Source organism: Oncorhynchus mykiss, chromosome 27 (assembly GCF_057628025.1).
Source record: "Oncorhynchus mykiss isolate SJ-2025 chromosome 27, ASM5762802v1, whole genome shotgun sequence".
Lineage (NCBI taxonomy): Eukaryota > Metazoa > Chordata > Actinopteri > Salmoniformes > Salmonidae > Oncorhynchus > Oncorhynchus mykiss.
The window spans coordinates 19,884,292-19,899,003 of NC_143048.1; the positions used below are offsets into that span (position 1 = coordinate 19,884,292).

The window sequence follows — 14,712 nt, forward strand, 5'->3', positions numbered from 1 at the left end:
ACTTCCCCAGGAAAGAGGGAGAGGAAACGGACGTGTTTGGACTGCTCAGTCAGGCTGGGCATACAACTACAAGACTAATGACTGAAGAGAGCTGGCTGGGGAGAAAGACAGATAGAGACAGGGAGAGAGAAACATAAAGAGAAAGACTGCCTTCCATTGGCCTACAAGACCACAGAGCTGGACTAGGTAAAATAAAGTTAGAACGAGAGAGTGGCGGGAGACAGACAGAGGCAGGGAGCGAGAGAGAAACATAAAGAGAAAGAGAGAAGACTTAATTTTCCATTGTCCTCTTCTGGACTTGAGAAGAGTGACCGAAAGAGAAGAAAAGGAGAAAGGGATTTTCCTGTGAGTTGGACACGTTCTGAGACCTATTGTAGGCTGGTACCTGGTTGTGGGGTGGACATGGGCCAGTTTCTGACGGGTCTAGGACTACTGCTCTGCTGTTCCCTCTCCTCCCCTCAGAGACTGGCTCCCTCAGGGAGAAACGTCTGCCAGGACCCCAGGTGATGACTACATTACACTCTCACACTTTATTTTTCTCACTTTCGTTTTCTGCCTTTTCTATCCAGACATATATCCTTGCTTTATGAAACATTCTCATTATCTTCATAATTGTAATCTTCCATTATTTCATGAAAAAAACAGTATAAAGTCCCATCAAGAAACTTCCTACTATGCTTTACAGTATGTATTTTGTTTACCCTTCTCAAACAGGAATCCTTCCACTCTTGTCTGTTGCACTGGATGGAGACATCAGAGAGAGGAGTGTACTTTACGTGAGTATCAGTTTAGGGGAGAAGAGTGTACTTTACGTGAGTATCAGTTTAGGGGAGAAGAGTGTACTTTACGTGAGTATCAGTTTAGGGGAGAAGAGTGTACTTTACGTGAGTATCAGTTTAGGGGAGAGAAGTGTACTTTACATGAGTATCAGTTTAGGGGAGAAGAGTGTACTTTACGTGAGTATCATTTTAGGGGAGAGGAGTGTACTTTACGTGAGTATCAGTTTAGGGGAGAAGAGTGTACTTTACATGAGTATCAGTTTAGGGGAGAGGAGTGTACTTTACATGAGTATTAGTTTAAGGGAGAGGAGTGTACTTTACGTGAGTATCAGCTGACAGTAAATTGTGTAAAACCATCCAGGGCACATAAGAACAGGCTTTTTGTCTTGTTTAGGCAGTATTGTATAATTCAGCACTGTGTCTGTTGTTTATGACTCCAGCTGTGTGTGATGGTGAGCAGGCCTGCCAGCAGGATGAGGTGTGTGTATACCCGGGCGTCTGTCGCTGTCGGCCTGGCTACTATGGAGCCCACTGCAAGACACGTAAGTCAAATCAACTCTGACGTTTAAGTTACATAGGCTGTGTCACTCAAACAATATATTTTGAACACAACAAGAGTCAATATAACAACTTTGGCAGTGCTTTACATTGCAGGAATAAAAGGGTAAGAACATTGTAATTAAGTGGAAACTACTGAAGTATTACAGCCTGTCTCCCTCTTCAGGCTGCCCTCCAGAGTTCTGGGCCCCGGACTGCCGTGAGCTGTGCAAGTGCCACCCTCACGGGCGCTGTGACCCGATCACGGGCAAGTGTACGTGCCTCTCCAACCGCTGGGGGCCACTCTGCCAGAACACCTGCAAATGTGGCCGTCATGGACACTGCCACCCTGTACACGGCAACTGCACCTGCGACGAGGGCTGGTGGACACCCACCTGTGCCAAACAGTGCCAGTGCTACCCAGGCACCTCCACCTGCGACCCACTGACCGGCAGGTGAGAGAGAATGGGTTTATTTACAATGGGAGGCATTAGTTAGCTAAAAGCTGAATCACTTGATACAATTTAGCCTGTAATTTAATAATTAAAAGGACAGTGTACACACATATTTTTTAACACAATAGCTACAACACAATAGAAATATATGTTTTCTTAAAAAAGGTTTGTTGGCAGGTGTCAGTGTGCCCCGGGTTACTGGGGTCAGAAGTGCAGTCTTCGATGTAGCTGCTACACATCATCCTGCCAACAGAAGACGGGGGCGTGTGAGTGCCAGAACGGATGGTGGGGTCCGACGTGTGACCGCCACTGTAACTGTGACCTGGAGCACAGCGAGTGTAATGCCGTCAGCGGGGAGTGTGTATGTCAGCCTGGGTACAAGGGAGCCTTCTGTAACGAGCCGTGTGGACCTGGGGAGTATGGCAGCGGGTGTACACTGAGGTAAGAGAGTGTTTTTGGATATTGCAGTGATGTTTTGATGATACAGCCTTGTCATTTTGCTGTGGATGTCTCTCTCTCCCCTCCTATGTAGCTGTGGCCACTGTGAAGGAGGCCAGTCGTGCTCTGTGGTTGATGGTGTCTGTACGGCCTGTGAGCCTGGGTGGAATGGCACACACTGTGACCGGCTGTGCCCGCATGGTTACCATGGAAACTACTGCCAGGAGGCGTGCCCACGCTGCAGGAACGGTGAACCATGTGACCCCAGGACGGGGGCGTGTTCACGATGTGACCCAGGATGGACCGAACCCAGGTGTGTGTGTGTGTTTGATGGCTAACTACCAGTGAAACGTATCTGAGAGTTTTTACAGTAATTCCACTTCCCAGACATGCATGTGTCAATGATACTGAAAAGGTTCAGTGTTTTCTTCTAGTGCTGATAGTTTTGTTGTCTCTCTGTTATCTGGGCCACTCTGTATGTCTGCAGGTGTGACGAGCCATGCTCTAACAGGACATTCGGGGACGCCTGCCGCTCCCTGTGCAGCCCCTGTTTCCATGGCCACTGTGATCACGTGACAGGAAGTTGTGTCTGTGGGCCTGGGTTCCAGGGACGGAGGTGAGAGTACTGAGAAAGCAGACAGAGGTTCTGTTCGAATACTCTTAAAATGCATCCTTCCTCTTCCTGGAAGTGATGTGAAACAATGCTTCAAATAACTACGTTTCTCCAATCCAATGATGTCTGATTTAGACATCTTGCTGGGATTGTGTATCTGGCTGTCACTAACAGGTTTCTCTCTGTTGTGTCCCCAGTTGTAACATCACCTGTCCAGACCAGCTGTATGGCTTTAACTGTTCCTCTGTCTGTGACTGTGGAGAGGGAACCGCCTGTCACCCAGCAACGGGGGCGTGTCCATACAGTATGTACTCCTCCTATTGGATACAGCGCTAGTTGGTGGATAATGTGTAGCTAATGAATAGTAATAGTAGATGGGCCTATGGATTAAAATATTAGTTTTTCCTCAAGAAGGAATATGTGAGGTTGAATCACATTTGTTTGTGTGTGTGCGTGTGTGTGGTGTCAGGTGGTCACAGGGCTCTGATCACTGGTTTCCTGGTCCCTCTGCTCTTGGTGCTGCTGGGTCTGGTCTGCTGCTGCTGCTGCTGTGGAGGACCTACTGACGGCAAAGACAGGTGTGTGTGTGTATATAATTCTGATGACAAAGACAGGTGTGTGTGTGTTCCTCTGACCTCTGACCTTGCTCTGGTCCTACAGGGTAGCAGTGGGTGACGGTGGTACCTCTGTCCGTATGAAGCATCATGTGTATAACGTCCTGGCCAACGTGAGCTCTGCTGTACCCTGTATCTCTGTCTGGTCCTCTGGGCTACCCAGAGTCACAGGTCAGTACAATATCACACTAGAGATCATGTCACATGTCGTATCTATGTAAGGAAGAAACTCCAGTACTTAGATGCTCTGAAAGTTTTTATCCATGCGCTTGGAAAAGGGACTGGTGTCCATACTATACATATTGCAATATTATGACAATAATAATAATGATAAATGCTTCTCTCTCCAGTGTCACACCACGACCCTGAGCTGACGTTCAACCACAGCTTCATAGAGCCTCCCTCCTCAGGCTGGGTGACGGAGGGATCCTTCTTCGACAGTGATGAGGAGACCGGAGAGGTGCTCTACTGTGTCCCCCCCAGAGAAGGTAATCAGTGTGTGTGTGTGTGTGTGTGTGTGTGTGTGTGTGTGTGTGTGTGTGTGTGTGTGTGTGTGTGTGTGTGTGTGTGTGTGTGTGTGTGTGTGTGTGTGTGTGTGTGTGTGTGTGTGTGTGTGTGTGTGTGTTCAACCCTTTGTGTTTTGATTGACTCCATTTTTCTCTCTCTCCCTGTCCCTCCATTCCCCCGCTCTTCCTCCCTCAGACATCCCTGCAGTTGCAGGCGGTGAGTTCCAGGAGTTCCAGCACGAGATGAGTTCTAAGTGTAATATGTTCCCCGACCCCTCTGCCTTCAGTATTAGTGCAGAAGACATGTCCCTCCCCTTTGGCATCCCCCGCACCTCCAGCAACGCCAAGTCCAAATGCCCCTCCGTCTCCTTCGCCGAAGGCACCAGGTAACACCAGGTCGTAGTCATCTTGATGAGGACATTGGGCACTACACACACCACACCACACCACACCACACCACACCACACTACGCAGCACTTCAATTCTCTTTTTGGGATTGTTTTTAATGTTGAGTGAATGTCAAAAAAATTACCCTTGTGGATTAATAAAGTACAATCTCATCTCATCCGAGGTTCAGTCCCAAGGAGCGCCGAGGCTCTGCCCAAGATTTGACACCCGGGGCCCCCCGCACCAAACACAAGTCCCCCTGGGGGGTCCTGATGCTGTCAGCCCTCCAGGCCCAGGGAGGGAATGCCTCAGAGGGAGAAGAGACGGAGGGGGGGGTGGATGGATGTGGAGGTGGGACTGGACCATTGGAAGACCCAGAATCCAGTGGTGAAGCAGGGGACCCCGATGTGGACAGGTGGACAGCTACCCCGACCCGAGCCATGTCTACCCTGCAGGTGCCTGGAGCAGTGGTAGGACGCACCATATCCAACGCTGCTGTTCCCAGAAAGGGAGGGCAAACACCAGGGTCCACATCAGATGGCCAGCAGGCAGAGATGGACAAAGTGACCACAGTGTATGTGACAGTGGGGAAGGCGGGGGTGGGGAGGCCCCTGTCTAAACTAGAGCTCCCCAGCTTGGAGGGCCCGGTACAGGCCATGCTACGCAGGCTAGGCAGCCTCCAGAGACACAAAGACCAGGAGGTGGGAACTAAGCCCAAGGGGAAGAGCCCGGGGACGGAGGGGATCACCAAGCCCCCCAGGAGGAAGCTGGGGACTAGGTCCAGTGTGTGGGAGCAGGGGGCTCCCCCACCCTCAGGGGTGGAGGGTGCTGTAGGGGAAGGCGTATCTATGAGAAAACCCAGTAGGAGGAAACAGCACGCCCACCATAGCTCCCCTGCTGTCATGGGAAACACTGACACTAACACTCAACCCCTACCAGAGGACAGCCCTGCCACCGTTACGCCCACGAGGCCCCTGTCCTCCATTTTGAAAAGCGTGCCAGAGGTCGCTGGGTCAAAGGTTAGGGGTGAAAGGTCAGGGGTAAGGCGAGAGAACGGCGACCCTGGGATGCAGACTGATAGTGGATATCGAACAATCGGGCCAGCTGGATTTGTAACGGACACTGTTAGTCTGAGTGAAGTCATCACAAATGAAGGAGTGGTGGCTGGTGTGGACGATGGACCTAACCTTTATGAGAACGTGATGATTATGCATTCCTAATTTCAGATGCAATAACTGTGGTGCTCTGTCTCTTCTCACAATTGAGTATGTAGTTCGACTACTAATGAATGAGGAATTTGGAAACTAGCCTACTGTACTGAGTTAACAGTCGAGTCTGACATAAACTAGCAATCTTTACAATATTGAGTAAACAATTTTATGAATTACAATATGTATATGATGGTTCTGTACAATATGTACTGTATGTATGTATATTATACAACAATATGATCATGTTGAAATCACCTTACCAAAAAGTAATTGACACTAACTGCCATGTGTGAAACAACTATGCAAATGAAAACCAAAAAATGCTCCTGTGCACTTTGTTTACTTTGATTTGTCTGTCATCACTGGGATAGCATTGCTCTGTGGTGCAGCACCAACCCTTCCCAAACCATCACCTGTCTGTGATATGTATTATTCACTGGAACACTGAGGCTGTGTCCCTAACCCTAACCCTAACCCTATTCCTTTTATAGTGGCCATGGTCAAAAGTAGTGCACTATTAAGGAAACAGGGTGCCATTTGGGATGCACACTGAGTGAAACAAAAGAAGTGATGAAACCTGCCATGCATCTGATGTATTGTGGTGTCTGTCAGCTGCATTCCCAATATTGTAGGGTTGAGAGCATTTTGGTTGTATTGGGATTTACATATAAAAGAAAATAAGCCACCATAGACATATCTGTAGAGACTATATTCATCTCTATGGTGACCACTCCCCTTCTGCTTGTACAGGATTTAAGGAGGGGTTGACAGACAGGGTTAGAATGGACGATTGATGACTTGATCTTCTTTAATCTAATTTCTGAATGTTTTTTAAAAATCAGCAGTGAGTCAACAAGTCCGGGCCGTGTACGCTGTGGAATTGAGTTGTAATGTAAAAGAATGCGGCGTCTCATTGGAACAGATATCCCCAGGCTACCTGGCATAGTCTACTATCAGGCTAGCATAGTCTGTGTACTATCTGTAGGTTTTGCCAAGCCTGTGTCCTCTTGATCACTGTTAAGCTTGCCTCCCACATAGCATGTCCTTCTATGCAGCCAAAAACAGTTTCATCATATTCCACTGAAAGCGCTAGTCAGGAAATGGAGACCTGGTGGCCCAGAGTTGTGTTTGTTGATGTCTTTGTAGCCTGTCATTCACTAGGTGTTAGTAGTGTTTCTGTATCACACTGTCAATCCCACCTTTAAAGACCCCTCTTGTAAACTGGGTCAGATATTAGAGAGGAGAGATAACCCACATGTAAAATTATTACAGTTTACAATAGAATTCAGTAGTATACTGTAGAATACTATACTAGACACTGTGAAAGCCTCCACTTCTATGTCAAAGATATTAAAACAAAAACACCATAGTAAATACAACAATAATGTCCGCAAAAACACTACAGTAAATACTACCGTATACTACAATACGCAAAAATACTACATTAATTACTATAGTATATACTACAGTTTTCTTTCACTGCAGTATTTATACTATAGTTAACTGTAAATACTACAGTAATTACTATAGTATTCACTGTAGTGTTTTTGTGGACTTCAGATTGCACACCAACCAACCTGCTGAACTTTGCCCCAAATCATGGGGAACAGAGGGGGTGGGGAACAGAGATGGGTGGGCCTTCATTGATCTCCAATAAGGGGAGCTACAGCGCAAATACTACAAGTCCACTTTGACTGAATTGAGGCTTGGATTAATTTCAATACCCCCAATAACACGTGGGTACCCTTTACAGCTAGAAAATGTTTAATTATAAAAGTATTACACGCAAGTATTCCAGGTACAAAGAGAAATGTCCTCATAACAGAACATTTTTGTGAAGTGATTCTTCTAATTTAGAGGCGAAAGAAACGCACACCTATTTAGGCGAGGCGCTGGCTAGCGGAGTAGAACGCTTGAAAAATGAAAGGAGAGCCGCACACTCTAGGAGCTCCGATGCAATACTTTATTAACCTAATATCCAACGTCTTGACAGACAAGCTGTCTTCATCAGGGTATCAGCTTGTCTATCGAAATGTTGGATATGAGGTTATTAAAGTGTTGCATCGGAGCTCCTAGAGTGTGCGGCTCCTTTCATTTTTCAAGTGATTCTTCTAATTATCCAGCTTTAAATTACTGTCTATTTGAGTCTTTGATGTAAAACATGTTTCGACATACTGCATATGTTTCTTTATCCAGTTGTGAATCTATTTCTTCTCGGCCTCCAGGTGTTTTTCAGGGCAGCCCAGCCAGTACTTGCCAATGGACCTGGGGTAAGGAGGGCTGGCTGGGTCCACTTTCTTGGTCTTCAGATCCACTCTGTAGTATTTATCTGGAAAACGAATACAGAGAATATGTCTGGTGGATTTCGAGTTGTTCTGTGCCCTTAGGGTGTGTGTTTAATGGGAGGTTAAAAAGAAAAAAGCAATAGGACAATAAAGTATCCTTCCTTACCTCCCTTGAAGAAGTAGACGCTCTGCACTGGCTGGCCCTTGTTGACAAACTCCCAGTAGGCCCTCCCCTCAGCGTTGTATCTGGAGTCATAGTTGTATCCATCTCTTCTGTCCTGGTCATCCCTCCTCCTGTCCTGGTCATCCCTCCTCCTATCCTGGTCATCCCTCCTTCTATCCCTGTCTCTGTCTTCATCCCTGGCATCCGTTCGGCGCATGTCCCACCCTCCAAACATCCCCTCCATAGCCATCCTCCTTTCCGCCAGCTTCCGACCGAGATCCATACCCTTCTCAGCGAATCGTTTCCCCATATCCATCCCCTTCTCTGCGAACGCCTGCCCCATAGCCATTCCCGTCCCGGCACCCCAGTAAGACTGGCGCCTACTTCTGCGGTGGCCCCACTGCTGTTCCCACTGCTGTCCATATTGTTGCCCTTGTTGTCCATATTGTTGTCCATATTGTTGTCCATTTTGCTGTCCATTTAACTGATCCTGTTGACCATACTGCCCCCACTGTTGGTCCCATGGCTGGCGCCTCCCGTCGTTGTGGTCCCGTAAAGGGGGTACGGGTGGGAACAGGGGTGGGGCCAGTGGCCTGGGGGTGATGTAGAGTCTCCCTGTCATGACAGCGTCCACTGGGGCCTTGATGCCTATCCAGTCCTTGTTGATGAACCGATGCCCACCATGGTGGTTGGGGACTGGGGGGAGAGAGAACGGCAGATGAGATGTAGCATTATATGGTGGGGGCTAGCTTGAAAACTATTCTTGTTTGTTAAGCAACCATTTTCTTAAAGTCAACATTGTGCCATGAATTATTCCTTATATCCTCTTTCTTCACCTCTTCAATACGCATTGGATGAGAAGGTCCACAGGTAATAGACTTGGATCTTCTTCTCCAATGCGTTTGGAGAAGGAGGAATGGAAAGAGGAAGTGAGGTCACAAGAAAAGATCATTGAGAAAGCGCCACAGCGTCTTACTGCCTCTGAAGAGCATGTTGAAGAGTTCCTCCCAGTTGTTGTGGTAGATGTCAGTGTAGGCTGTGAACAGAGCGGAGGGAGACCCAGCTGCCATCTTGATACACTCCTCATGTGATGGCTGGTGCTTGAACTCATACTGGTAGTACTGGTCACCTGGGAACACAGACAAACAACGGGTCTGTTAACAAAACAGATTATGTGAAAAGAAATACACTGGAAACAGTGAGTTAGTCACTTCATTGTGGCTATATCTTCCATCATTTGAATAAATTCAGGAGGAGGACTATCATTGAGAGGTATTCTCAAGTTTAAACACAAAAATGAATTCAATCACTTATCAATTAGCAACTGCCTGGTGTATTGTATGTTCTTCATTTAAGATTTGGTGTGACCTTTGAAGAAGTAGACCTTCTCTTTGCTGTGGTGTCCAGGGGCTGCTATGGCGAAGGCTGCGTCCACGTCGTCTGGTATCTTCTCAAAGCCCACGTTGATATCCCTGGGATAGTCCGCCTCCAGCACACCATCATCAAACCGCCAATACTTGTTACCCTGTTGGAGGATTTGCAATTTGAAAAATCTGTTTGAAATGAATAAATGTAAGTTTGGAATGAATAAATGTAATTTATATCAGTGAAGTTGGCAATGTAACAAATGTATTACATTTACAAAATGTATAATAAATACAGACAGCTAGAGATATAACTTCCATCGCCAACCTTCTACCGTCCTACCAACATTTCATCTTTAATCTACGCTCTCTAGCCAGGGTATTCATCCCACCTTGAACATATATGTCTTGCCCTGGCAGTTGATACGTGTAAAGGCAGCATCTATAGGCCCTCTGATACCCCAGATGTCCTGGATCAGTTTGGGGTAGCCGGGCATCACCGACTTCTCATCCAGCTCAAAGAACCACTCCCCTAGGAAAGGACACAAAACAAACACCTACATAGAGATACAGATAAACAAAACCTCTCCTGGTGTTTTTCCTCCCACTCACTGACACCTCTGAAGGTGATGGGGTACGACCCATGAAGACCCTTACCTCTGAAGGTGACGGAGTAAGACCCATGAAGACCCTTACCTCTGAAGGTGACAGGGTACGACCCATGAAGACCCTTACCCCTGAAGGTGGCGGGTACGACCCATGAAGACCCTTACCCCTGAAGGTGACGGAGTAAGACCCATGAAGACCATTACCCCTGAAGGTGATGGGGTACGACCCATGAAGACCCTTACCCCTGAAGGTGACGGGGTACGACCCATGAAGACCCTTACCCCTGAAGGTGATGGGGTAAGACCCATGAAGACCCTTACCCCTGAAGGTGACAGGGTAAGACCCATGAAGACCCTTACCCCTGAAGGTGACGGGGTACGACCCATGAAGACCCTTACCCCTGAAGGTGATGGGGTACGACCCATGAAGACCCTTACCCCTGAAGGTGACGGGGTACGACCCATGAAGACCCTTACCCCTGAAGGTGATGGGGTAAGACCCATGAAGACCCTTACCCCTGAAGGTGACAGGGTAAGACCCATGAAGACCCTTACCACTGAAGGTGACGGGGTACGACCCATGAAGACCCTTACCCCTGAAGGTAACAGGGTACGACCCATGAAGACCCTTACCCCTGAAGGTGACGGGTACGACCCATGAAGACCCTTACCCCTGAAGGTGACGGGGTACGACCCATGAAGACCCTTACCCCTGAAGGTGACGGGGTACGACCCATGAAGACCCTTACCCCTGAAGGTGACGGGGTACGACCCATGAAGATCCTTACCTCTGAAGGTGACGGAGTAAGACCCATGAAGACCCTTACCCCTGAAGGTGACAGGGTACGACCCATGAAGACCCTTACCCCTGAAGGTGACGGAGTAAGACCCATGAAGACCCTTACCCCTGAAGGTGACGGGGTACAACCCATGAAGACCCTTACCCCTGAAGGTGACGGGGTACGACCCATGAAGACCCTTACCCCTGAAGGTGACGGGGTACGACCCATGAAGACCCTTACCTCTGAAGGTGACGGGGTACGACCCATGAAGACCCTTACCCCTGAAGGTGACGGGGTACGACCCATGAAGACCCTTACCCCTGAAGGTGATGGGGTACGACCCATGAAGACCCTTACCCCTGAAGGTGACGGGGTACGACCCATGAAGACCCTTACCCCTGAAGGTGATGGGGTAAGACCCATGAAGACCCTTACCCCTGAAGGTGACAGGGTAAGACCCATGAAGACCCTTACCACTGAAGGTGACGGGGTACGACCCATGAAGACCCTTACCCCTGAAGGTGACAGGGTACGACCCATGAAGACCCTTACCCCTGAAGGTGACGGGTACGACCCATGAAGACCCTTACCCCTGAAGGTGACAGGGTACGACCCATGAAGACCCTTACCCCTGAAGGTGACGGGTATGACCCATGAAGACCATTACCTCTGAAGGCGTAGACAGAGCCGTTCTTGAGCTGCATTAGGGAGTCCCAGGGCCTGCTGCTGCATGGCTCAGCATCTGGGTCTACTACCGGAGCCTTGGTGGTCGTCACCACTTCCTCTGTGGTTGTCTGTGGGACTGATGTTGCCTCGGTGGCTATAGCTGTCTCTGGGAGTGGGACTACAGCTGGGAACTGGCCTCTATCTGAGCCTCTACCTGCCTGTGTTGCCGACGGTGCCTTGGTGGCTTTAGCTGCCTCCGGGAGTGGGACTACCCCTGGGACCTGGCCTCTCTGTGGGCCTCGAGCTGTGCCTCTAGCTGGCTCTGTGACGGGGGTTATCTTTGTGGCAATTTTGTCAAGAGTAGGGGTGGTGTTGGGGGTTATGAGGCGTGTGAGTTGCCTATGTTGGCCCCCTGAGGAGCTGGATTCCCTGTCTTCAGGTTGGGTCGGGAAGGTGGGCGTTGTAGGGGTAAATGGACCATCATCATCCTCTGCAAATTCAAAGGTGTCCCCACGTGCTGAAGGAAACAGAGGTCACATTAAATTAATCACACAATGAATTAATAGCAAAATATATGAATGTTGAACATATGCAACTCATTACCATGTTAATCAGTGGTGCATTATTCAATATTACCTTTAAAGGTTGTTAAAAGGGAAATCTGGGACTTTTCTAACAATCAATATACAAACACACACACATATACAACTCTTTTTACTTTTCATATGACAGGTGGTCTCGTAGTCTGAGCAGCAGCTCTTGTAGTACCGACACATGGTGTCACACTGGCAATCCTTCTTGGAGTCGAAGCCATTCTCACAGCGGTCCATGCATGACTCTGACACAAGGACAGCACAGAGAGGTAACTTATATATTTTTATTTATTTTACCTTTATTTAACCAGGTAGGCAAGTTGAGAACAAGTTCTCATTTACAATTGCGACCTGGCCAAGATAAAGCAGAGCAGTTCGACAGATACAACGACACAGAGTTAGTTACACATGGAGTAAAACAAACATACAGTCAATAATACAGTATAAACAAGTCTATATACAATGTGAGCAAATGAGGTGAGAAGGGAGGTATATGACTTATAGAACAGCAAAAATGTTTGGGAATACCTCCACCAACTCCAATATATAGTCCCTAACTGAGTTTCCAAATACTATCTTGAAATTCATGAGTTCTCCTTCACCAGTAACAACTCAGTTTCATTTCAACCAAAATGTCACCACTACATTTTCAAGTCAATCTAGACTATATATTTTTAATGGTATACTTACCCTCTGCAGCAAACACAGTAGCTAGCCCGGCTAGCAGGAGTATCAGCCCGAGCCTCATGCTGTCTGTCTCTCTGGGTCTCTCTGGGTGTGTGACGGAGAGGACCCAGGGAATAGAGAACAGTGTGCTACTAATCAATTACAAATGCAATGCAATGGCTACCAGTGTCATTCACCTCTACAGAATGTTTACTTAAACCTTGTTATCAACCTTGTTTTTGCTGAAGCAATCAGTAAATAAAGAGTTTCACTCAAAAATGCTTTATATCAAATGCTGGTAGTTAGCTTTCATCGTTTAAAGAACTTGTGAAAGAGATTGGTGTTTTTTATCAGTATCTAATCATGGCATGGGGTTGTTCAATGACATCTATCCCTTGATGGTTTCATTTCAGTGACAAATAAGCATTTTTTGTTGTTGCAAATGCTATATATCTGCCTCACTCTCAGAGAAATAAGTAGTACTGCTGGTTTTACATAGTCAAAGTAACAAATAACGACATTTGTAATAAAGAACTGTACAAATGATGCATTTGTGACATCAATAATTACAAAATGTTTTTACAAAATGAATCAATACAGTAATATGAGATCTGTAACATTTGCATTTGACACTTCAGTCATTTAACAGATGCTCTTATCCAGAGCTGTCACAAAGCCTGGAGTGGTGGGTGCGGAGTCAAGCGCAGAGGATAATGAGGAAACCGGACTTTATTTCGGCCTCCAATATAACGCCCAAAACAACAGGCGAATAATCAAAAATTGTCCAACCCAACAGGGGACAAACAGACTGGACCACTACACACAACAACCTCGACTGACAGAAAACAAGCCCGCACAAAAACAGGCGGGTCTAACAGGTTAAATAGTCCTGAATCAAAACAAAATAAGAGACAGGTGCAACCAATAAGACATAACAAACAGAAAAGGAAAAGGGGATCGGTGGCAGCTAGTAGACCGGCGACGACGACCGCCGAGCGCCGCCCGAACAGGCAGGGGAGCCACCTTCGGTGGGAGTCGTGACAAGAGCGACTTATACTATTAAGATAGCTAGCTGAGACAATCACATATCATAGTCAAATATACAATATATACGAACATTCCATTCCAGCTAAACAATTAATAATTAGCGTTGAGCAAAAAATAACGCAATGTAATACACATCTAAAATCTATGAATCTGAGAACAGTAACATTTTAAACACAAATGAAGGTACCCATAACCAATAATTTCTAATGAAAAAACACAAACGTGAAAAATTGGTGGATATTGCTTTTTGGGAATAAACTTTTCAAAATGAGCGAGAGAGTTTGTGTTCCAATTGTCTAGTTAATCTACTTTGAAGAAGTTACATAAGCCTACAGTACTAGGTAGGTTGCACAAAATCCAAAATCTCACAGTATAGACGTCCGAGTGATCAGTAGTGTAGACCTAACACAGTTTCTTTTAGTGGCCTTGTTGGTCTGGTTGATAAGATAATCACTGACACTATTTGTAAATGTTGTAAATTATGTAAATTATAATCATTAAAGGGGCAGTCTGCAATTTGAACAATAAAAAAGTGACTACACTACCCTACCCCGCCAATGTTTCGGTAAACAGCTGAGGGATGGGGCTGGAGAAATGTAACCAATCTAAAATGCATAGTTATCAGAGCTATGAATGCAAGGACTGACCAACCATGCTATAAAAAGTATAGTTTAAACCATGTTTTGAGGCTATACAGTGTTTGTTTAAAATTACAGTTTTTCAAACAAAAGAGTCAAACAAGCTGATATTTTGGGTTGTGATGGGGTCACTCAGTTGAACTAAAACCAAGCTCATGAAGTATTTATGAATGATATTATTCAAGAATCAATGGCTATACAGTGCCTTCAGAAAGTATTCACACCCCTTGATTTCTTCAAAATGTTGTTGTTACAGCCTGAATTGTTTATCACTGACCAACACACTATGTCCCATAATGTCAAAGTCAAATAATGTTTTTCAACATTTTTACAAATTCATTAAAAATGAAAAGCTGAAAT

The 14,712-nt window shown here is 46.5% G+C and overlaps 2 protein-coding genes across 3 annotated transcripts; one reads left to right on the plus strand and one right to left on the minus strand.

Moving 5' to 3' along the window:
• Nucleotides 1-20: 20 nt before the first annotated feature.
• Nucleotides 21-7,871, plus strand: LOC110507680 (scavenger receptor class F member 1). Of its 2 annotated transcripts, none has more exons than XM_090223485.1 (13): nucleotides 21-503; nucleotides 715-776; nucleotides 1,220-1,321; nucleotides 1,504-1,771; nucleotides 1,949-2,212; nucleotides 2,304-2,522; nucleotides 2,697-2,825; nucleotides 3,020-3,126; nucleotides 3,292-3,400; nucleotides 3,483-3,607; nucleotides 3,787-3,924; nucleotides 4,139-4,328; nucleotides 4,514-7,871. In XM_090223485.1, exons 1-13 carry the CDS (start codon nucleotides 403-405, stop codon nucleotides 5,547-5,549), a joined length of 2,850 nt encoding a protein of 949 aa, XP_090079611.1. In that variant the 5' UTR covers nucleotides 21-402; the 3' UTR covers nucleotides 5,550-7,871. The 2 variants fall into 2 exon arrangements, with proteins under 2 accessions (XP_090079611.1, XP_090079612.1); XM_090223486.1 differs by having other exon boundaries at nucleotides 46-503; nucleotides 4,520-7,871.
• Nucleotides 7,287-12,840, minus strand: LOC110507682 (vitronectin). Its single transcript, XM_021587827.3, has 8 exons — nucleotides 12,692-12,840; nucleotides 12,127-12,246; nucleotides 11,410-11,925; nucleotides 9,745-9,884; nucleotides 9,357-9,513; nucleotides 8,965-9,117; nucleotides 7,992-8,684; nucleotides 7,287-7,869 (listed from the first exon to the last, which is right to left on the minus strand). Exons 1-8 carry the CDS (start codon nucleotides 12,747-12,749, stop codon nucleotides 7,745-7,747), a joined length of 1,962 nt encoding a protein of 653 aa, XP_021443502.1. The 5' UTR covers nucleotides 12,750-12,840; the 3' UTR covers nucleotides 7,287-7,744.
• Nucleotides 12,841-14,712: the final 1,872 nt, after the last annotated feature.